The 23575-nt window shown below is 38.0% G+C and overlaps 1 protein-coding gene across 1 annotated transcript; it reads left to right on the plus strand.

Annotated features, from left to right (window-relative positions):
- The first annotated feature begins 69 nt into the window (after positions 1-69).
- Positions 70-22652, plus strand: LOC120630881 (actin-related protein 2/3 complex subunit 2). Its single transcript, XM_039900199.1, has 9 exons — positions 70-245; positions 1631-1724; positions 2078-2177; positions 6421-6607; positions 7709-7844; positions 9567-9651; positions 17579-17679; positions 18194-18300; positions 19106-22652. The coding sequence occupies exons 1-9, from the start codon at positions 172-174 to the stop codon at positions 19131-19133; spliced, it is 912 nt and encodes a 303-aa protein (XP_039756133.1). The 5' UTR covers positions 70-171; the 3' UTR covers positions 19134-22652.
- Positions 22653-23575: the final 923 nt, after the last annotated feature.

The following is a 23575-nucleotide window of genomic DNA, read 5'->3' on the forward strand; positions in this document are numbered from 1 at the left end:
TATGGTCGAATGGCCAATATTTCATTCATTTGAAGCTTCATTTTCTTTCTCTGTCGTTTAGGTACCTAATGTACGGGCGGTCATCGTTGAAGATATCCGTATAAATTATTAAATGAAGGTGCTATAAGTGTTGATTTTATGATAAAGCTGTAGGTTATAAATTGTTAAATAATGATCTTGCTAGAGATCAATAATAGAATTATAGAGGAAACACTAACAGTTAAATATAAAAATGCACTGGCGCGGTGAGTATGTTACGCTTAGAAAGTTTACCAGTTTTTATAACGACTGCAATCTCTATTAGCTGTGCGGTTCCTATTCGTGATGTTTACAGTAATTAGTGCTTATTTATAAAATTATTATAGAGAGTTTTGTTCATAACCCCATACCTGAAGGAAACTTGACAAATGTCAATGTAGATTTCGCTCAGGGTGGGCCCACGTTGGCCGCGGAATATTAAGAATTCGAATCATATTGGCATTATGTCAATGTATTCATGGTTTAGTTTCCCCAAACCATGGGTGTAACGTGACGTGATACGGTCTATATCAGCATAGATGACTCATGTCGCTTGTTTGTCGGCACTCTTGCTTGCGGATACGTTCCATAAATTGTTTTCGGATTCCGTAGGTGGTAAACAATATTGCATTTTCATTATTATAACACATACAAACATAGAGGGCATGTCAATGACCACTCCGGCGCAGAGGCTTGTGATTTTTAGGAGGTCTTAGGTTCGATATCTGGCAGGGGCCAATTCTGTTAATTATGCTTTCTAAACTGGCTGAGGTTTATTTCTGTGGGAGGCTGAGACTACTATCTACCGCCCCAGAACCTGACTGAACAAGTGTTTAAAAGAAAGATAGATTATATCTTTTAGGATTTAATTTAGATGGTGTTATATTATACAAACTCATAGGGGAAAAAGGTTTAACAAACTCCACAAGCTCTTATGCTTTGTAACTGTTAAGAGTTACTGAATAGCATGGCAGTAACTGTGGCTCTTTTTAGAGGTCACTTAATATTATGTGAGATAGCTACTGCTACAGGTCATTGAATGAAACAAATAAAAATTTAGCAGCGCCCAGGAAATGTTTTGTTTTGACCCAAATTGGTTAACAAGTTAATCTGACCCAGCCCCCCTATAACCAATTTGATAATCAAAATTCTTCTGATTGACTGTGCTCAATACATAGGGCTCATTGCAATATGGCAAAGTGGCACTTAGTTAAATTAAGCATGCAATGAAATAATTGCAATACCTTATTTGCTTATTTTTGTCTATTTGTCAAATTCACTTAATTGTCAAATAGTCAACAATATACAAAACACTAAACCTAGTACTAAAATGTGGTATAAAATTAGGATAATTTTTCAGTGTTTTGTCACAATTCAACTAAGAGCACCTCCATATCAGTCCATATCAGATAGTCAGGGTGTGAGTAGATACTCAATACCTGTGAAAAATGTCAAATTCACATTTATTACATTTTGCTACATGTATTAATAACAACCTTGGTTATTGAATACAATACTGACTGCATAGTCTAATGTTAGTACATTTTGTGGAAGATAACTTAAAATAAGGATGAATTTGACTCCTTGAGCAAAAAATTTTCCTTTTTTTCAGTTTAAAGCCTGAATCCATAGATGTGACACTAGCAGACTTTGATGGAGTGCTTTTTCATATATCCAATGTAAATGGGGATAAAACCAAAGTTAGGGTAAGTCAAAGGCCTCTTTATAATGTTTTATGACTCATACTGATAATTATACAGTCATCTACGTAAAACAATATTGTTTCAGTTTATTTATAGTTATACTTATAGTCTTATTACTCAATACAATTAATTAACATATTAATGGCTGTAACTGATTTCAATTAACATGCCATGGATTAAGATATCAGACTTAATTGATATGTTTTTTTAACATAAACAAAGAATCTCTGCAGTCAGCATGAAAACTTTTGACCTCCGAAGATAATTTAATTACAAATTTTGGTGCTTGACTCCTTTCTTCTTTCTTGCAATTCAAAGATGTTCATTTCTCTCACAATAATCTTTGCACTTTTAAGGTTAGTATATCACTGAAGTTTTATAAGCAGTTAGAAGAACATGGGGCAGATGAACTGCTTAAAAGGGTATACGGACCCCTGCTCACTGAACCGGAGTCTGGTAAGAACCATTTATTTTTGTTTAATATACTTTCTTTTTAAATATATCCAAAAGGGTGACTAGTTGCGACAACAGTGCAGTATTCCTTAAACATAAGTGTAACTTTTTTCTTTTTTATATAAAGTGTGTTTTCGAAATTCAATAATGTGGCGCTCCCTGCTATCAATAACTTTAAAACTTATCAAAGAATCAGTGAGGTGATAACTGTAACACAAAAGCTCAGAAGTTTCCAGCAATATGTTGAAATTACAAAGTTTAATACAATCCCATGTCATTTATCGCCATAAAACATATTTCAGAACCTGTTCAGAAGTGATACATATTTATTTATTATTTATGTTCCATAAATTGTGATTGTGAACATAAGATACAAGTGTACAAAGGAAACATACATAATATTTTAAACCAGATCCATAAAGGTCCAACTATTTTAGTGCTCCGTTACGCTGAAGACCTACAGACAAAACAATCTTAACTTATTATACTCCTTTGGGCTTAATATACTATTACACCTTACCTTAGATATACTAGGATATAAGGAGAGGTGTGCGGTGTGGCAAAGCAAGCATATATATAATCCTTTAGTGTAGACCACACCATGATGCCCTTAATTTTATGATGCTAAGTAGCTCTAAAGATTTATATGAATTTTATAAGAACCATTAATTTAAATGTGTGTGGTGGGCTAGTGTAATCAAAAAGGAACAAATGTAGGTTCTTTTTTAAATATTTGTACTGGTAAATGTTTTATTCTAAAATAATTATGAAATGAAATTTAACGTATGATCATATTATCCATTTAAATAGTGTTGCCCAAATGCAAGAACAAGACGAGACTTAGCCAGTCTTGGTCTTGGTCTTGCGCCAATACACCTGGTCTTGGTCTTGGTCTTGGTCTTGCGCTCCCAGTCTTGGTCTTGGTCTTGGTCTTGCAGCAAGAGTCTTGCAAGTCTTGCAGCAAGAGTCTTGCAAGTCTTGCAATTACCTATTAGTCTATTACTATTTATTAAAGTTTACTTTAAATCTTAGAAAAACGTATTAGAATTGGAACATTGTGAGCTTGAATTAACATAGCCTTAGTAAAGATCAAGCAGATTAATAAATAACTGAAGATTTGATAAGAAATTCGAAAAATCAACTGACCTATATGTCGTTTTCCATGGAAGTAACTGTTTCTTAATAAACATTTATGATTTATAAGCTTACATTTGCTAAAACAACTTGTAAAAACTTAAGAAATATAATGACTAAATGTACAATAATAGTACCTAAGTAATTAGTTTAAAACCATATAAGTAATCAATATTATAATTACTTACTAGAATGAATTATTATGACATCTACTACCTATCCTCACCATTTTATCCTAATCATAATACTACTTGCGTGATCAGTATAATGTATTCATTTTCATTCTAAGCACTCTGAAACTTATTTATTCTTTGGAACACCTGTAGGTACTCTTAAAATTCGAAATTATTTTGCATGAATAGTGTCAAATGTTATGATTTCGGCGCGGCGGCAACGATCGTTTTAGATTTCAAAAGAAGCCGCCGGCGCGTGTATCATAACCATGTACTTCCGAAAAGCGGCAAATTTCTTTGAGAAGTAAGTACAAAACCTTTGATGCCGCATTATCAAAGTGCCGATGGTTAAAACATAACTATGCATGCACTCAGTTTGATTTTAATAGATATTTTTTTATTCGCTATGTTTATGGTATTAGTCGTAATGCGCATAGGTCCAGTTTTTCATATTCTTTGATATAGTTTTTTGCGTCTCATAGAATTCCTAAGCGTACCTACCTACCTATACACCGAACTGTTACACCTAACTACTCCGTGAAATAGCGCTAAGTCCTAGCTGCAAGACGCAAGAGTCTTGCAGGCTATGTCTTGTTCTTGCTCAAGTCTTGCACGGTCAGTCTTGGTCTTGGTCTTGCTAAAAATACGCGGTCTTGTTCTTGGTCTTGGTCTTGCAAAAACGCAAGAACAAGACCAAGACTGCAAGACCAAGACTGAATTTGGGCAACACTACATTTAAATATTTAAGGAATACTATAAAAATTGTCGGATATGCTAAGTCGGCGGTGGTAATAGCCGATACCGCTGATTTAGTGTATCCGAAACTTCCATAAATTCGTTATTATGAGTCCTAACAGTACTAATAATTATATCAGGCATATTGCTCAGCTGCTTATTAGAGTGAAAAGTGATATGGTTCATGAAACACACTGGCTATTGTCTGTGCAATATTTAGTTCATTTGCTACTACTGAGTCAGTATTAGAAGTAATGTGCATTATGTTCTGACTGTAAGCAAAACGTAATATAAAAAAGAATTAACAAAAAGTTAACTTTACAAATAAAAATCAAGCTACAATATTGTTTATCTGTCATAACTGAATAATGTTGTGATAAGATTAGAACTTGGACTGTGGAAAGAGTGTGCCCCTGATAAGATTTCCTATCGATTTTTTTGTTTCAGAACATAAAATGTATAACATTTTGTCTGTTGTTAATCATATAAGTTGAACTTTATATACATTTACATTACTGTGAAAATCCCACAACATACTAAGTTTTCTCTGAATACAAATAAATAAATAATAAATAAATATATTACCACAACGCACACATAGCCATCTAGCCCCAAAGTAAGCGTAGCTTGTGTTATGGGTACTAAGATGACTGATGAATATTTTTATAAATAATATTCATAAATACTTAGAATATACATATAAACACCCAGACACTGAAAAACATTCATGCTCATCACACAAACATTTTCCAGTTGTGGGAATCGAACCCACGGCCTTGGACTCAGAAAGCAGGGTCGCTGCAAACTGCGCCAATCGGCCGTCAAAAATAATGCATACCAACATATCCAGCTGGTTGTACTATGTGATTTAGTGAAATAAAATAAAAAAATAAAAAAAAAATCCTTGATAGGATTTCACTTTTTACTAAAACTAGAAGTAAAAAGTAATTAGCAAAATTATAATTCCTACTACTGTTACTGTACTGTTATTGGTAAAAATAATTTGTTCCATTTCAACCTCTCTCACTGCCAGTGTTCACTGGCCGAGATCTCTTATGTTAAACAGACTAACTATTCATTATATTACTTCTCAAGCAAAATAGTGTATGTCAAGTAGCATAAACTCCATTCTGAGAGGAGACCCGTGCCCTGTAGTGACAATTATGATGAAGCCATATTGTAGTAACCTCTTTGGTTAAGTGTTAAGGATGTTTGAGAGACTATTCCTTCGGTTTCATTCTTGGGTTAAGGGCAAGAAATGGAGAGTATTGTTTTTGGTGTAAAATTTTCTGTTATGTAAGACCAGTCTGGAGTAAGGATATTTACGTTTTTCAACCCATGGTTCCGATAGAGCGTCATTTCAGTTAAAATCACGAACTCGTGATAATATTATGCTAAGGCGCGTCATATTGCATTGGTGAAGTACGGCAAGCTAGGAATCCATTCTAGAAATTCATTTCGCCTAGAAAAAGGAAAGAGTAAATTTAGGACTCACGCTCAGCAGTTTTATAGATGATATAAATTAGTTGAAACATTTGAAACATGTGCCCAATTATGTTGCTGGGTCTTCCAGAATGAGGTTAAAAAAACCTATACTATAATAAAATCTATGAAGTTCTTCAGTAAATTTCTGACTTATTGGTTAACCTGTAAGCTGTACACTAAGTAAAATTATCTCCTTTACTATAAAGAAATTATAATATTATTAAATAAATTACAAACTTAGCAATTCAACATACAAAATTGCATAAAAAAGAGAAGAAGAAGAAGTGCACGGAGCGGCCACGTAATTTTTTAGGACGCGTTTTTCTTGGCAACATTCTTAAAACGATTTTTGTCATGTTACGAGCTCCTTCTAAGAGCAAAATTGGTATTCATAACCAATTTTGTTGTAATCTACATTCTCGTCTTGTGAAGCGGTGATAGCGCAATGGGTAGGAGCTTTCAGGGGGCCGAGTTTGAACGCGTCAGCACGCATCTGTAACTTTTCTGAGTTATGTACTTTTTAAGTAATTAAAATATCACTTGCTTCAAAGGTGAAGGAAAACGTTGTGAGGAAGTCGTGGAATTCACCAATCCTCACATGCCGTGGTGGGCTATGACTACTGTAACTCCTTCTATTTGTGGGAGGAGACCCGTGCTGTGTAGTGGGTCGGTAATGGGTTGATGTGATGATGATGATGATGACTACATTCTTGTTGCAGGTTACAATGTATCAGTACTGCTGGATATGGAGACCATCCCAGACGACTGGGAGGCGACTGTCAAGAAGGTGGGACTCCTTAAGAGGAATTGCTTCGCGTCGGTGTTCGAGCGATACTTCCGACTGCAGGAGGACGGCGATGTGGGCCACAAGCGAGCGGTCATTAACTACCGGCAAGATGAGACTTTGTGAGTGCAATTAATATTGTATCAATGGAAGTAAAACTGTCTTTATTTTCGTCATATAACATTGTTCCATTTAATCCGCCCGTACCCAGATGACGAGTATATTACATTAATAGTTTGGTATTTAAGAAACACCCTATATCGAGTGTAAGCGGCGGTGTGCGGCGGTCGTATGAAATAAGTCAATTGAGGTAGTTTCATATGTTAAAGGGAATATCGATGTTCGATGGGAAAAAAAATTAAGTCCCCAATTCAAAGTTACTTCAGGCGCTGATTAAAACATTTGATGCAGTTTCAAATCAGCTGATCCAATTAAGGACCAGTAGCCTTAATATAGCCCTGAAAATCTTCTTCCTTCTTCTTTAGGCTTTCTTGGCTTCCTTTGTAAATCTTATATTAGCGGACTATAGTGTGAAAAGGATAGCACTAGTTTTGGTATTGACAATTAAGTTTAAAGATTTGAAAAAAGAATCGGCATTACTGTACAAATACAGTAGGAATAATCTTAGTTAGACAGCACAGCACTGAAGTGAACTACGAGTGGCTGAATCGGATTCAGTTTTTATCTTAGTCTAGGAATGGTGTGCATATAGGGTATGCAGATGATATAAAATGAAGACATCCCCAGTACAAGTTATAAATACTTAAGGGTAGGCTTTTTATAACTCTCACAATGCCTATCCTTAAGTTTTTTTACTCTGGAGATTTTCTTAATTTTATATCACCTGTGCATACCCTCTATGCACGCCACTGTAGTCTAGTGACATTTGTAAAGAGTTCAATTGCAAACTTCAGCCAATATGATTTTGCAAACTGTCCATGATGCAGAAACTTTGAGGTATTTTAAAAAAAAGTCTAGCGCTTTACTGCAATCACACTAAATGGCTTAGCGGCACGTCTTTGATGGTAGGGTGCCAACTAGCCAGCACAGAAATCTCCCACCAGACCATACCAGAGAAAATTCGAGTATTATGAATCCCAAAATTTATTTTGCCGGGGATCGAACCAGAGACCTCCCGCTTGACTGCTCAGCGCTCACCGCTGCGCCAGGAAGGTCGTAATAACTTTGGTGCTGTTGCCATGATGAGGGAATTGTTGTTTCAGATACGTAGAAGCGCAGGAGGACCGAGTGACAGTGGTGTTCTCAACAGTGTTCCGTCACGAGGACGACGTTGTGATCGGCAAGGTGTTCATGCAAGAGCTTAAGGAGGGCCGGAGAGCATCCCACACCGCACCTCAGGTAATAAACAACACTGTCAGCTTTGTAGCACCCGGGTTACCTCCCCGAAATAAAAAAAAAAACATTCGTCTTTGGGGACTGCCAATAAAAGTTAAAACTATATATATATATATATATATATATATAGGAAATGTTTGTGTGTATATATATATATATACTAGCTGACCCCAGCGCCATCTGTCGGGCTGATTTGTGAATCTAAACCATCCAGGGTGCCACCCTAACGCATGTCGAAAAATTCATTCAAATCGGTCCAGCCGTCTAGGGGGAGTTCAGTGACATACACACGCACACAAGAAATCTTAATATATATAAATCTCCTGTCACGATGTTTGTCCGCGATGGACTCCTAAACTACTTAACCGATTTTAAATTAAATTGGCACACCGTGAGCAGTCTGCTCCAACTTAAGAGATAGGATAGCTTAGATATTTAATTATAGTCGCAATTTTATTTTATTGCAAATTATTTGTCTATAATTAATTGATAGTCACATGTACTCATTTAAGGCTTCGCAATACTGAATACGATAAAAACAAAATCAAACGCAGACGAAGTCGCGGGCAACAGCTAGTATATATATAAAGATATGTAAGTATACTGTGTATTTCTTAAATATAGTTCGATGGGTACATTGGTATGTACCGACAATCAAACAAGACAAAATCCAAAAATATTAACGTATATTTTTGGATTTGTCGATATTTTGACCAAGTTGGAACACAATCCATTGCAAATCCAAAAATATTATCGTGGTATGTACCCGTTGAACTATATTTTAAAAATGTTGACTAACCACGAAAATGTTAGTTTAAAATACTGTGTATTTATTTATTTACATATACAATGTGTAATGCAACACAGGCTTTAGAGGAACATTGTTTTGACGACCGATTGGCGTAGGGGGCAGCGACCCTGCTTTCTGAGTCCAAGGCTGTGGGTTCGGTTCCACTACTAGGAAATGTTTGTGTGATTAGCATGAATGTTTTTCAGTGTCTGGGTGTTTATATGTATATTCTGAGTATTTATGTATATTATTAATAAAAATATTCATCAGTCATCTTAGTACCCATAAAACAAGCTATGTGTGTGTCGTCGTTTTATACTTATTATTTAATCTACTGTCTCAGAGACTTATCCGTGAAACCGAAAACCTAATAGTTTCTGAGTAAACCACTGCCATAGTTTTTACTGAAAGAAATCAGATACAGCCCTACATCACATGCGAAATTGAAATCTGACCCCTGTCACTTAATTAGGTACTTGAGCACATCTCCATGTGAGCAAATAAGAAAAGAGGATATCTGTAGAAGAACTAGAGTTACCGACATAAAGTGAGTCGCGTTACTGAAGTGGAAATGCGACCTCGCGGAGCTGGAATGGCGACCTCGCATCGGTAATCACATCGTTGGTCGACCCCCAACGAGCTGGACAGACGACATCAAGCGAGTCGCTGTGAGCCGCTGAAAGCAAACGACCCTGTACCGTGGATTTTGGAATTCTCTACAAAATACCTATGTCCAGCTGTGGACGCCAATCGATTGAAATTTGAAGTGATGATGTTGATGATGATTTACATAATTGGAAACTCGGTTTCCGTAAACATTTGTATTAAAAAAAAACCTTAGAACGCCGTGGACGGGACGTACAATGGGTTTGTTTTAAAACCTATTGAGATCATTGCATATTATATATTTCAGCATAGACTTACGTTGTCCACAGGTTTTGTTCTCACACAAAGAGCCGCCCTTAGAACTGTTGGACACTGACGCCAAAGTAGGTGAAAATATCAGTTACGTCACATTCGGTGAGTGTATTATTTTGTTTATATATTGTGTATTATATGTATGCGCAAAGTTATATTAAGTTATTTAAGATTTTTATTTCGAATGAGTGGACTGTATTTTTTGCGATAAATTGGTGTACAAAAGAAAGATACAAGGAATCAGAGCACAAGGAAGACAGCACTTACTTGACCTTATTTTTCATGGGTAGGAGCACGCCGTCCGTTGATCCAAATATTCCTCACGAAGTCCTCTCTTCTCGAACACCACCACTTATGTTATATTTCGGCACACACATAAATATGGGAATTATGCTTAAAAGGATCTCATTGAAACTTTTAAGGTATATTATGATATTTTATGGCTTATTTTCAGGCAGCCAGTAAACTCGTATTGCCCGTTATTTTTCGCAATCGGAAAGCAAATCGTCCGCAAACGTCTTAATCGTTTGCTTCCGTTAATTTAAGTGACAGCTCTGCGTTCTAGTGTTTTTGAGGCGTATGAGGGCGCCAGTCTCTTCACGGAGAATCGTTCAGTGCTGTTTTAGGTTGGATATGGGAGAATAGGAACACCAATGAAATTTTAAATTATTATTTAAGACTTAATTATAACTTGGCGCAACCATCCACCCGCCCTTAAAGGGTCACCTTTAAGAAAAGCTCTCATAAGGTATGAGGTAGAATTGCCTCTTTTAAGAACGCGTATTGCGCATGGGCGTATTTCATATAAGTATGTGTATATTTACGAAAGTATATTAAAAAATATTAATTATTTGTAGAATTATTATAAAAGAGAATAAAGTCTTAACGTATGAGCTACTTAGTACTAAATTATGAAACTATAATTGTTACGCTTATTGCGTCGGAAGAGGGCATAAGCGAACGACCGGACGGACGTAAGTTCTCCCGGAAATTTTAACGGTCGCTACGCGTATGACGCCGTCTTTCGAGGGATGCACTTTCTCTACTACTGCTAGAGGCCAAGCCAGAGGCGGTACGTTGTCATTTATAACTACGACGACAGTTCCCGGCGTAATAGGTACGGAAGGCGTATTCCATTTCAAACGAACTTGCAATCCGTGCAAATATTCCATCCTCCAACGATTCCAAAACGATTGGACCATTTTATCTATTAACGAGTACCTGTCAACCAAGTTAATTTTGTCTGGATTGACATCAGGCGCAGGCAAGGAGAATAGAGGCGCAGTATGTAGGAAGTGACTTGGAGTAAGAGCCGAAGGTTCGGCAGGGTCAGAGCTTAGTATTGTTAGCGGACGCGAATTGAGAAGACATTCGACCTGAATGAGCACAGTGCAAAGTTCCTCATAAGAAAGGAGCTGTTGCCCTATGACCTTGAACAGGATCGTCTTAGTCACCTTGATCATACTTTCCCATGAACCTCCAAAGTGTGGGGAATTGGGACAGATGAATTTCCAAGTTATGCGATTTTCAGCGCATTCCTGCTCTAGCTTCGGGTAATATTCTTCTCTTAGAAATTTATAGAGGTCCCGAAGGTAAGAAGCAGCACCCTGGAAGTTTTTAGCATTGTCGCTATGCAGCACCTGAACAGGACCACGACGTGATAGGAATCTTTTAAACCCGGCGAGGAAACTGGGGGTGCTGAGTGAGGTAGCAACCTCAATGTGCGTAGATCTCGTAGTGAGACACGTGAACAGCACAATATAAGCTTTCTCGCTGTGTACGCCACGGCGGCGTACAGGAACGTATGGTATAGGACCTGCATAATCGCAGCCGGTGAAACTAAAGGCTTTCAACGCTGGACGTGTACGTATATCAGGAAGATCCGCCATCAGCGGAATGGTTGGACGCGGTTTAAATCTAAAGCAAGTATTGCACATATGTACTCTTTGCCTGACAATACGGCGTGCCGACAGAATCCAGTACCTCTGACGAAGCAGGGCCATTAGGAGTTCGGGTCCAGCATGTAAATGTTTAATGTGGTAATAATCAATGATTATATTTACCACGTGGCCATTGCGAGGCAATATAACCGGATGTATTTTTTCAAAGCTAAGTCCAGAGTTGGCGAGACGACCGCCAACGCGGATAAGTCCATCATCAATAAATGGTCTTAGGCGATTAAATGCCGGTGAACATGTTTTATTATTTTTAATAAGAGAATATTCTTCAGCAAAATGCTGATTTTGCAGAGCGCGAAGCATTCTATTCTCTGCGAAATTTAAGTCGTCAGCGGTAACTGCACTAGTGCCGCGACGAGGCAGTAATTTAGCAAATCTACAAATGTATACAATTATACGTAGAAGTTTGCTCCACGAAGAAAAACGGAGAGCAAGCTCGTGTAAGTCGTTCGGGAGTATAGGTTTACGCACAGTGTGTATAAGAACCTTCTTCTCGGGTACGTCTTCAATAGACTCTCCCTCTAGAGTTTTGAGTGGCCACTGAGACGGATGCATTGATGCCCATGGTGGACCATGCAGCCACAGAGGGTGTGAGAGAAGCTTCTCAGGAGTTACACCTCTCGATAGAATATCAGCAGAGTTCTCAGTGCCAGGGCAATGATAAAAGTTGTCTGGTGAGATATTCTCAGTTATCTGTACAACGCGATTCGCGACAAAAGTCTGCCATCTATGCGGTGAACTTTTTATCCAATATAGGGCGACTTTGGAATCGAGAAATGCATATGTAGCCTTGATTGGGATACGCTCAGAGTAAGTGTCATGTACTGTACGAAGCAATTTCGACAGTAGGACGCCACCTAATAGTTCGAGACGAGCAATTGAATGAGGTTTCGTCGGCGAAACTTTACTTTTCGCACAAGCAAGACGCACAGTGTTACCAGTAGGGGAGCTAACGTGTAAATAAACGACAGCACCATAGGCTGCGAGACTAGCATCTGATAGTCCCAGGAGAGTGACCTCACAGTCTGTTGTCACGCCCACATGACGCGGTATGTGTAGCTTATTTAGAGCTGGCAACTCATCGCAAAACTGTCTCCACATCTTAATGATGTGTGGTGGAGCTACAGTGTCCCAATCAAGATTTAATTGCCAAAGCATTTTAATTAATATTTTGGCATACACGACTGTGGGAGCAACGAAGCCCATTATGTCCCACAGACGGGCAACAGTCGACAAGATGGAGCGCTTAGTGCATGTCACATCGTCGGGCACAGAAATTTTAAAATAGAAAGCGTCATTTCCAGTATACCAATGCAGACCAAGTATTTTATGGTGCATGGTTTTGTCAAACTCCACTTCAGTCGGAAGTTTGTGGGACGCAGGAAGGTTATCTAAGACCTCGCGAGAATTGCTGTTCCACTTAACTAATTCCCACTGTGCACCCTTAAAAAGATCGATCATCTGCAGCGACACAGTGACTGCCTCTAGTTCGCTTGGAAGCGAGAAAGCTACGTCATCCATATAAAGCGCGGGTAGCACAATGCTATTCGCTCGTGGATATTTTGCGCCGTCGTCATTCACCAGCTGTCTTACCGTGCGCAGTGCATGGAAGGGACTGGAAGTGAGACCGAAACAGACTCGATTGAACTGGTATAGCACAAGAGGGTCTTGTGGATTAAAGCGGTATAAGAAGCATTGATAGCGACGATCAGCTTCGCGCATAACGATTTGTAGAAACTGTTCTCGGCAGTCGGCTGTCATTGCCACTGCATGCAGACGAAAATTCAAAATTATTTTAAAAAGATCTCCCTGTAAATTTTGACCGGAATGTAGCAGATGGTTCAGTGCCTTTCCAGAACTAGAACGACAAGAAGCATCGACGACTAATCTCAGTCTCGTCGAGAGTTTGTCTTCACGTAAAATCCCCGTGTGTGGCATCACGTAAATCGGAACGGGATCTTTAGAATCATATGAAGGCGCGGGAGAAATATAATCTTTCGCGAGATAACCTTTTATGACGTCATCATATGCCGACCTCAATTTATTCGAAGCTTCAAGCTTTCTTTCGAGGCAGATGAAACGTTTCTTAGCTATGTCCAAAGAATTCCCTAGGGAATATAGATCCTCTTTAAATGGCAGGCCGACAACGTATCTGCCCGTATCGGGATCTCGGACAGTAGTCGAAGTGTAGAAGTCTTCGCATTCATTATCATCAGGATTCTGAATGGAAGCGGAAGGAAGTTCTTCAAGTTCCCAGAAACGCTTGACTAAAGAGTCAATAGCAGGAGGCTCTTGAACGAAACAACATGTCAAGGCCGTATGAGTATTTATAGTAGGTATCGTAGGCGCATTGCCCATGAACACCAGACCTAACACCGTGCGCAATGCAACGGGCACCGACGGGTCGCGACGTGACGTATGGACGTCGTCGGGGAGAAGCAAATGTGGAAATAGGGAAGCTCCTATTAAAGCATCAATTTTATCAGGTACGCCGTAACTCGCATCGGCAAGCGGAATACCTTTAAGGTGTGATAGGACTGCCGTATCTATCACAGCCGTAGGTAATTTGTCTGTCACTTTATCAACAACAAGTGGCGAGATATTAAAACTAACGTTATCATCAAAACGCGAATAAAACGTCAAGTCAACCGAGCTGGATTGTACAACCTTCTCAATTCCACCGAACCCCTTCACGATAGTACGTTCTGTGAATTTAGTTTGCAAACCCAAGCGATCACAACATTCTTTTGAGAGGAAATCGGCCTGCGAAGCAGAATCCAACAATATACGTATAACTTGCCGTTCACCATTACAGTCGTAAACAGCAACTTGTGCGGTAGCCAATAAGACAGTAGTTCGCTTGTCTTCCACACGATTCATTAAATTGCTATTATACACCTGCGTAGCGCTTGTAGACGGGCTTACGCGCGTAGCGCACAGTGCTACGTCGGCGCGATCATCCGCTACGGGCGATGACGCGGTAACGGTAGGTGCGTTCGGTGGCGGCATGACGGTATTCAACTGAGGCGCGCGGGAATGTTCCTCGCGCTGGTCAAAGTGCAGCCTTTTGTTATGTTTCTGACCACACGAACAGTGCGGGGAGACTTCACATTGCCCGACTTTATGTTTTATAGACAGGCAGTTCACACAGGCATTCTTCTCCTTGACGCACTTAAAACGTTCTTGAGGAGTTAATAATTTATTAAAGTCAACACATTTATATAAATGCGCATGTGTTATATTTCTACATAGACACTTGGACGTAGGCTTATCAACCGTGCTTATATAGGCCTGATACTTCGGCGCATTGCCAGAAGTCCCGTTATTCAAATGTTTTATATTTTTATTATGACGCGTATTGGAAGGGTTTGTGACATTCGTATTCGTACGCTCAAACACCTTCGCGCGTGTTGTGATAAATTCCACAAAGTCGTCGAAAGTAGGTATATTCTTGCCGCATTTAATTTCAAACGCGCGTACACTCTCAGTATCGACCCTTTGTGTAGCTATATGTAGTATGATAAGATCAGCTAGGTTCTCTAACTTTAGGTTTTTTAAAGCGCTTACTGCGCCAGCGAACCGGTCTATGAAATCTTCAAAGTTAGTCGCAGAGGGAGTCTGAAAACCCTTATAGCGAAATAATTCATGTAGGTACGCGGAAGTCAACATACGTTTATCATCGAACCTATTGACGAGTGTTTGTAAAATGAGCTGATAATTCTCAGCACACGGAGAAATTCCAGCGATTGCGCTTTTTGCCTTCCCTGTCAGCTTCGGTAACAGATAAAATAGCTTTTCTGCATCTGTGAGTGATGGATTATTATCTACTACTGACTTAAAGGTCGTATAAAACATCTGAAAAGATTTAATGTCACCATCGAATTCTAATATCGATATGGGAGCTAGCTTCGGCTTGGCTTTTAGCAGCGCGGAGGTCGCATTATGTATTTCTGGTGTCGTATTTAAAGTTGAGCATTTTGTATGAGTTCGTTTGACCCTATTATACAAAGTCTCAAAAGCATACAGACTTTTGTAATCAGGTTTTGCATCTGAATTTAAGTTTAATAAACGTGTATTATAATCGTCTACAATAGACTCGTACTTTAAACGCAATGAATCAATTTGTGAAGATTCGTCTAGAAAATGTTCTCTTTTTTCAACGTTCGTATGAACATCGGGTTCACGAGATAAGTCAAAGACATTTTGCATGATACCGAATATAGCTTCACGTTTAGCAATTAAGATAGACAGTTTAGTATCCTGAATCTCCTTATCACTTTCGCTAGTTTTAGAATCTACTTTAGGAGGCATTTTACTAAAGTGTAAGTGAGACAATTATCTAACAATCACGAAATACCTATATTTTTATGTGAGTATGATAGGTTAATAGCCAATCATATACTGGTAAATTAAGTAGGTCGCGCGGAGTGCGGATAATATGCGCAAGCGCGCTTCGTTCGATATTACGCGTGGTCGGGTTATATCGAATGTTCGATCGACCAGAGGTTCGTATAGACAAATCTCGACCTTATATGCTAGGTCTTACGACTCTTGAGTAAATGTTTCACAACCGAAGGTACTACAATAATTAATAATTGCAAGTTTTAAGATTTGTTTTAATTGTTAATTCAATTTAAATACACTAATATTTATCGAAATATACATAAATATGTGTAGATAATTAGTATGTCTAACTGGGGAAATAGCTAGCTCAATGCTATAATGCCGCTTATGCCAGTATTACGACAAAGAAAATAGATGACGCAATGACCTATTTTATTTAAAATTATATTATTTCAATTATTAGAGCCTATAGAAGTATTCTAACAAGGAAACTAATGCTTCAATACGTTAATATGAAGGAAATGCTGTAAATATCCGGCTCGACGGAACCAAATAAATATGTATGCGCAAAGTTATATTAAGTTATTTAAGATTTTTATTTCGAATGAGTGGACTGTATTTTTTGCGATAAATTGGTGTACAAAAGAAAGATACAAGGAATCAGAGCACAAGGAAGACAGCACTTACTTGACCTTATTTTTCATGGGTAGGAGCACGCCGTCCGTTGATCCAAATATTCCTCACGAAGTCCTCTCTTCTCGAACACCACCACTTATGTTATATTTCGGCACACACATAAATATGGGAATTATGCTTAAAAGGATCTCATTGAAACTTTTAAGGTATATTATGATATTTTATGGCTTATTTTCAGGCAGCCAGTAAACTCGTATTGCCCGTTACTTTTCGCAATCGGAAAGCAAATCGTCCGCAAACGTCTTAATCGTTTGCTTCCGTTAATTTAAGTGACAGCTCTGCGTTCTAGTGTTTTTGAGGCGTATGAGGGCGCCAGTCTCTTCACGGAGAATCGTTCAGTGCTGTTTTAGGTTGGATATGGGAGAATAGGAACACCAATGAAATTTTAAATTATTATTTAAGACTTAATTATAACTTGGCGCAACCAAATGTAATAATAATAATATGTTTATTTCAATTAACAGTTACACAGTAAATTAAAAATAGTACAATATAAGACGAACATTAAGTAATGTGTATCATGAAACCCACATTCGATAATACTGCTATAGTGCAAGACTGAGTCGCGCACTTATTATCGCCCATCTCTGGAGCGAGAACACTTAAATTAAATCTAGTGAGATGAATAAAAATAGAAACCTCAAAAACCTTTTGAATTAAATTCAATTGAATGCATTGATAAACTCTAATGTATATAATTATTATCATATAAATTTATTACTGAGTACCTAATCTAATGTTGTATTTACTTTCATAAGTAGCAATTGTCTTTTCTGATCCTATTGGTTTGCTTAAACTTGTGACGTTTGTTACTTAATATTACTTTATAGGCTGAACGTTTTGACGTCAACTGGCAACGTCAGTACATACGCATGCATTAGCATATGCAGACATGCAAATGCATATAATCCGATGTCTAGATATGATATGTTCTGTTGAATCCATTAAAAAAAACTGCGATTATTGAATTACCCCTTTCATGTGTGACTTGTGTGTGTTTGTGTTGTATAATGTGTGTTTGTGTTATACAGTGCTGTTCCCGCGGCACACGTGTGCGGCGGCGCGCGACAACACCATCGACTTACTGCACATGTTCCGCGACTACCTCCATTATCACATCAAGTGTTCTAAGGTAATTGTATCACACCCCTGCGAACTGTCTGTCTGACATCTACGCTAATAAACTTATATTATAAAGAGGAAACGGCTGTGATAAAATCCGAAAATAGATAACTTATTTTAGTATTTCTTTCACTTATTATTATTCTTATACTTAAAAAGCTAATTTCATTTCAGTAATGATAAAATTTCCATAAGATAAACCATATAATAAATAAGCCATAATTACCATGACATACCATGACTTTTAGAGCAAGGTTAACTTGCTTAGAGTTAAATGTCTATTAAACAGACAATGTCCTGTGGTTATGCCCGCTACCAATGCTATATTGGTTCTGCTATGTGACTCTTACGCGCTGGTACTCTCAATGAGTATACAAAGTAGTTACTCTCATTGCTATACGATTTACCTGATATCTATGATCCTTACTTGAGGTCTTTAATTCGTCCTTACTTCGCGCTCAAAGTGCGCTGGAAAATAGGCTTATAACTAAGGAAGTACGTTAGTAACATTATGGTTTCGGCAGGTATACGTGCACTCACGCATGCGCGCAAAGGCGGGCGACCTGCTGAAGGTGTTAAACCGTGCGCGCCCGCAGCCCACTACCAGACCCACCGAGCGGAAGACAATCACGTGAGTACAAACTGTCGCGATTAACACCGACTGTCTTGTAGAGTGCCTGGTGTGAGATATTGTACCTATTCGATCGCGTGATAGTAAACTACGATTTGTATAGAAAAAGCCCCATCTAGTAAACAGTCGACCAATCAGTGATTAGTATTTTACTATTAAAAAAGGAAAAAAAATATTGATTCCCTTCAAAAGGAGTTAGTCATCAATTCGGTTGTTATTTTTTTTAATGTATCTTTGGGCATAACTTCGTAATTGATAGACATTTTTTGTTCGAAAAGGATTTTTTCCGGAGTGGTCCCATTTAAATTTTATGTACCTAGATCTGATCTGACAGCGATCATAAATATTTACGCAATCATACAATATCAAGTTTGAACACCCCAAACGGTTACGCAGACGTATTCAGTTTATTGGGGTACACCCCATATTTTTTATCAACGTTGTAGTTTTATTTTCGCGACTGTCATCTAGTTGTAGCACATAGTATTAACGCTTCATTAAGAAGAAAATGAAGAAAAATTTTCGTGGGTTAAACGTATTATTTAATAATCGATTGATATTTGTACCTACAAAATATTTTCAATGTGAAATTGGTCAACTTCATACAATCTAAAGAAAGCCTTCTATCGATAATAATCCAAAGCTCCAAAGTTACTACACAAAAGATTTTTTGGATTGGTTGCGATTTGCGAAAGAGTTGTGTATGCTCTTGTATGGTCTGGCATGGTCATTGAACAATCTGTCTATCCAACTAGCCTTGTATATTTTTTTTGTATTCGATTATAGCGTTGTATTTTACTTGCAGCGGAAGAACGTTTGTGAGGCGAGATTGAGTGTTGCGTGTCGGCGAAACGTAGACGCCGAACATCGCTCCCCACACCGATACCCCTCGACTGCACTCCGACCGTCGCCGCTACACCACTCCATACAACTTACCACTTAATAGATACCACTCGCTACAGTACGCGTCATGAAAGTTGAAATGTGCAAAAGCGTAATGTTCACCGCCAAGGAAGCTGCTTAGCTTCATTGGCTGTGAATATTGGCTCCAACTTCGTTTAGTTTAGCTTGCATCGCAACGAGCGATGGGTCCATAGTTAAATCGATTTATTAACTAAAGTACGCAATCAAGAAATCAATCAATCCAAATCTCGTATCCATTTCGTACTCTATTCTATCGGTAAGGATGGCTATAATAACTTCATTGTTTGATCTGAAGATATTGCAATAGATTGTTTATTAACTTTTGGCGTTAATGGATTTGATAAGCAATAGGTCGATAGTTGCTTCGATTTCTTCACTATCCTATCATACTCTTATACCGACAGAAGTTTGTGATTGGCGACCGCTCTGAGTACAGGATTTGCCTGTACGAGTCGATGCGCTTCAAGACTGCGCTCGTATAAACTTTCATGACGAGAACTGTAGCTACCATTAATTACTTACCACCTACCGCCGTGTTCATAACCGGACTTCAGTGACAGTATGTATCATATTTATTAAGTTTAAGTTCATGTTCCAAATAAATATATAAGCGGCGGTTATTGTATACGTTTTGAATGTTGAAATTGTAGCGGTTACTGCGCAGGGTTTTGTTATGCGTCTGCACATGTGACCTTGAATTCAGTCTCAACATTCGTGATGTGATATATGGAGATTTTTTCCGAGTGGACACTTCCTCAGTAAAAACTCCGACAATGTGCGTATTTCCTTAAATCACCGTGTAAGTAAATGTATACAGTATGCATTGCACACTTCGTTTTTAATTTATTGTATCCACATAACAGTTGAAACGTCGAAATGTGAGCTTTGTGATTTTGTAAGTGAGAAATAGCATGGTCTCTTTCTATTGGAGTGATAAGATGGTTCAGAATAACTCGGACGGTGTTCGAAAGAGATTGTTCGGTAAGTCTTAGCATTGTCATATCAGGAATGGGATCTAATAATGAGTATAATCAACACAGATCAATGAGTTGTGAAGTTAAGGTGGCAATGGTTGGGTGCTTTGATTGAAAGACCAATGGACGTGTGCTCCTAAGGTGCTACAATGGCAAAGCTGCCACTGAACTAAAAATCACAGTGTCCATAGTCCGGAGGCCTCTGCAAGTAAATTGATACACATCAAAAAGTAGCTAAATACAAAACCGTAGACTGCAGATGTCCCTTTTTAGTCTGTACGCAGCAGTAGCATATCTAAATGACAATTAAGACGATAGGGCGATAAAGAATAGTAGCATCCACTTTTGGTTAAACTCATTACAGACATGTGTTATGAGAACATAGTGAGTTTACTGGCAGGACAACGAGTGAGTCCTGTATAGGGACTTTGTTGTCACCCTCTACTCGCAAAGTAGTCCGACTTTGCTTGCGCACTGGTACTGTCAATGAGTATACAAACAAATTTACTCACTATACTCTCATTATACATAACGTTCAGTCCTCTTTACTCATAGGGAGAAATAAAATGTAGAGACTCCGCTATTGTGATACGGTAAAGAACTCGCGTCGCTTAGTCTGACAATTGTTAAAGAGGCGTTAGTTATAATGACCGGAACCGACAGCTTTAAGTGCTTTCAGGGTCTATCGAAACACACCTATCCCTTATCGTAACTAACCCATCCATTGCAATCGATTTATAAAGCTGGCTTAACCAATCCACTCTATCTTCTTTTTTACACAAAAGCGCACAGCTCATTACGACAGTTCAATAAGCACTTGTCACAGAGAAATTATCCCATTTTTGTCTTTCGTTGCCATCTCGCGGGAAAATGAATTGCCAAATATTATGCTCAATATTCGGTGTAAATAACCATATGATTGCCGGAACATAGTGCACATTGTGACCATGTTAAATACTATATTTATTACAATTGATATATAATAAAACCTAAGATATACAGTTGGCTTGAATTGAAAGTGCCCATTATTTTTACTCGTACATTTACAAACACAAGATCAAGACGTTATCGGCTTTACCAAAACTAAATAACTAGGCCCCTATTGGTGCGATGTCTTGTTTCATCTTTTTGCATAAAAACTGATCAGTGAGGTAAAAATTGTAAATATAGGAACTCATCCCTCATCCCCCATCTTGATTGCACCAATCAATATGAGGGTGTCCCTACAAAATGCATATATAACGCCAAGTCTATTAAACATTATCCTTCTCGTATTTTTAAACTTTTCGAGTATGTAATTTGATCTTCCTAGCGAAAACTTGTTGCATCCAATGTACATAATATAATGTACTACTTTAAAATAAGGCTTAAGACATTTTACTCTAAAGATAAAGTATCAAAAGTCACAAAACCTTTGAAAATCGTCGAGATAAAGAGAAATATGTTGAGAAATGTCGGGACACACGCTGAGACTGTGTATCTTTGGTTTTGTGTGTCAATAATTTAATTATTATTAACGATTCTCCATGCCTAACATAGATGAAATCAAATAAATAATGTTGCTGTAGTACTTGTTGATAACAAAATTATGCTTTATTATAAAAAAATATATCTAGTTCTATTTATAGTGGAGGCATTGCAGTCGTGACTCGGGTTCCTAATTACCGTGCTCTGCCCTGACAAGGCATCTGTTACATTATCATACACATCGTCACATCTAAACATTGTCGTACACATTGTCGTATACATTAGGCCTGGTTATTTTCGAAATTGGAAGTAAGGTTAATTCGTAAGATCGGAGGTAGGCAATTCTAAACTATAAAGTTGGAAAGTTTAGGTTCATTTTACTCTAACTTTGATGACGTCAAATCATATTTTCAAGATATGCCAATATTTCACCATGGTATTACTTATACCTTGAGTTGTTAGGTCCATAAAAACTGAGCATTAATCAACCTTTACCTTTAGTGTGAGATGCTAGTTCGCGAGTCACGCTCTCAATCGAGTTGAATTCGAGCATCTTAACTCTATAATCCGAGTAAAATGAACCTCACCATCGTTTTTTAAGCTTACCCGGCTTGAAAGTCTGTTACGATCAGTATTTAAGGAAAACCATTCAACAGGTCCTAGAATTGCGAAATTCTCGAAATCTTCTAGAATCAAAATAAAGGTAACATTTAAATCTTTATTTTCACTTTCCAATACTTTTGTTTGAATATCACTGCCATACATCTGTAGTATAAGTAAGGATAAGTGATAGCGACAGAGCATTTCGATCGCCTTTTCAAAAAGTTACAGTGCAGACATAAAGGCAAACAATCTCACGCAGACCGAGTTGCAAGTAAGCACAATCCGTCTGTGTCGATTTCCATGCAGTTTTCTTTTTAGGGTTTTTTATTTACATTTTTGTCATTGCTCGACCACTGTTACACTAATTTATTACCAGACTTGGGGCCATGTGCTCGGCTTTTCATATAGCTCTAATAGCGCGGCCAGTGATTTACTTAATCTTATCAGACCAGTGACGAGATGATTTCTTACTCTCCAACGATCCCTACTACTATGAACTTTTTGTCCAGCAACTGAGATACAGAATAGGCCATTCTGTATCTCAGTTTACATCAAATTACGCTACTCACTTTGGAAAGTTGCCAAAAAATACATTATGTAATTGTATCGGCCAACCAATCTGAAATGAAGCACTGTTGGAAACTTGGGTTTCAGAATGGAAAATATGTAACAAAATCCAGGATCGCCCTTTAGGATACTGGACAAGCGTCGGGCAATATGATCAAGATATGATGATGTAACAGGTTCCTATTATGTACACTTTTGTTTGGACCACTCTGGTGTCCGTCGGAGCGTGTTTACTTGTTTAGCTTACGTAATTTGTTGATATAAGTTATTCAATTAACGATCCTCATGTAGGGTAACCATGTATTATAAAATTCTTAGTATACTTAGGCTGGTCGTAAATTAGACACGCAGGCTGTTGCAATAGGGTATGTGGCGTATTTTTTTTCAGTTAAATTATTGTAAGAAGTTATTATACCAGCGTTTAATTATTTCCGTGTTAATGGGAAACGCTTCCAAAAATTTTGAATTGTTTATATTTTTTTATTATTCAATTTATTTTTCGAGGCACGACTGACATTTACACAATGAACTGGCTGTTCCAATACGAATGACAGCTGATATTGTGTTACTATTTGAAGAGCAATATGTAAAACCCGAGTGTATCTGGAACTTTATAGTAACTAGTAAAATAGTATTATTCGTTATTTAAATTTTAGTTCTTTGGACACTCGTATTACAGCGTCAGACTTACAGCGCCCAAAATGGCGTCAATCATGGGTAAAAACCAAGTAACAGTGACC

The sequence above is a fragment of the Pararge aegeria genome, chromosome 17 (assembly GCF_905163445.1).
Source record: "Pararge aegeria chromosome 17, ilParAegt1.1, whole genome shotgun sequence".
NCBI classification, from domain to species: Eukaryota; Metazoa; Arthropoda; class Insecta; order Lepidoptera; family Nymphalidae; genus Pararge; species Pararge aegeria.

Excerpts from the sequence above, each read along its gene's own strand:
- LOC120630881 (XM_039900199.1), top strand. The coding sequence starts at position 172 with ATGATCTTGCTAGAGATCAATAATAGAATTATAGAGGAAACACTAACA. Across the intron at positions 9,652-17,578 it reads TATCAGTTACGTCACATTCG|TGCTGTTCCCGCGGCACACG; the intron begins GTGAGTGTATTA and ends TGTGTTATACAG. Across the intron at positions 18,301-19,105 it reads ACCGAGCGGAAGACAATCAC|CGGAAGAACGTTTGTGAGGC; the intron begins GTGAGTACAAAC and ends TTTTACTTGCAG.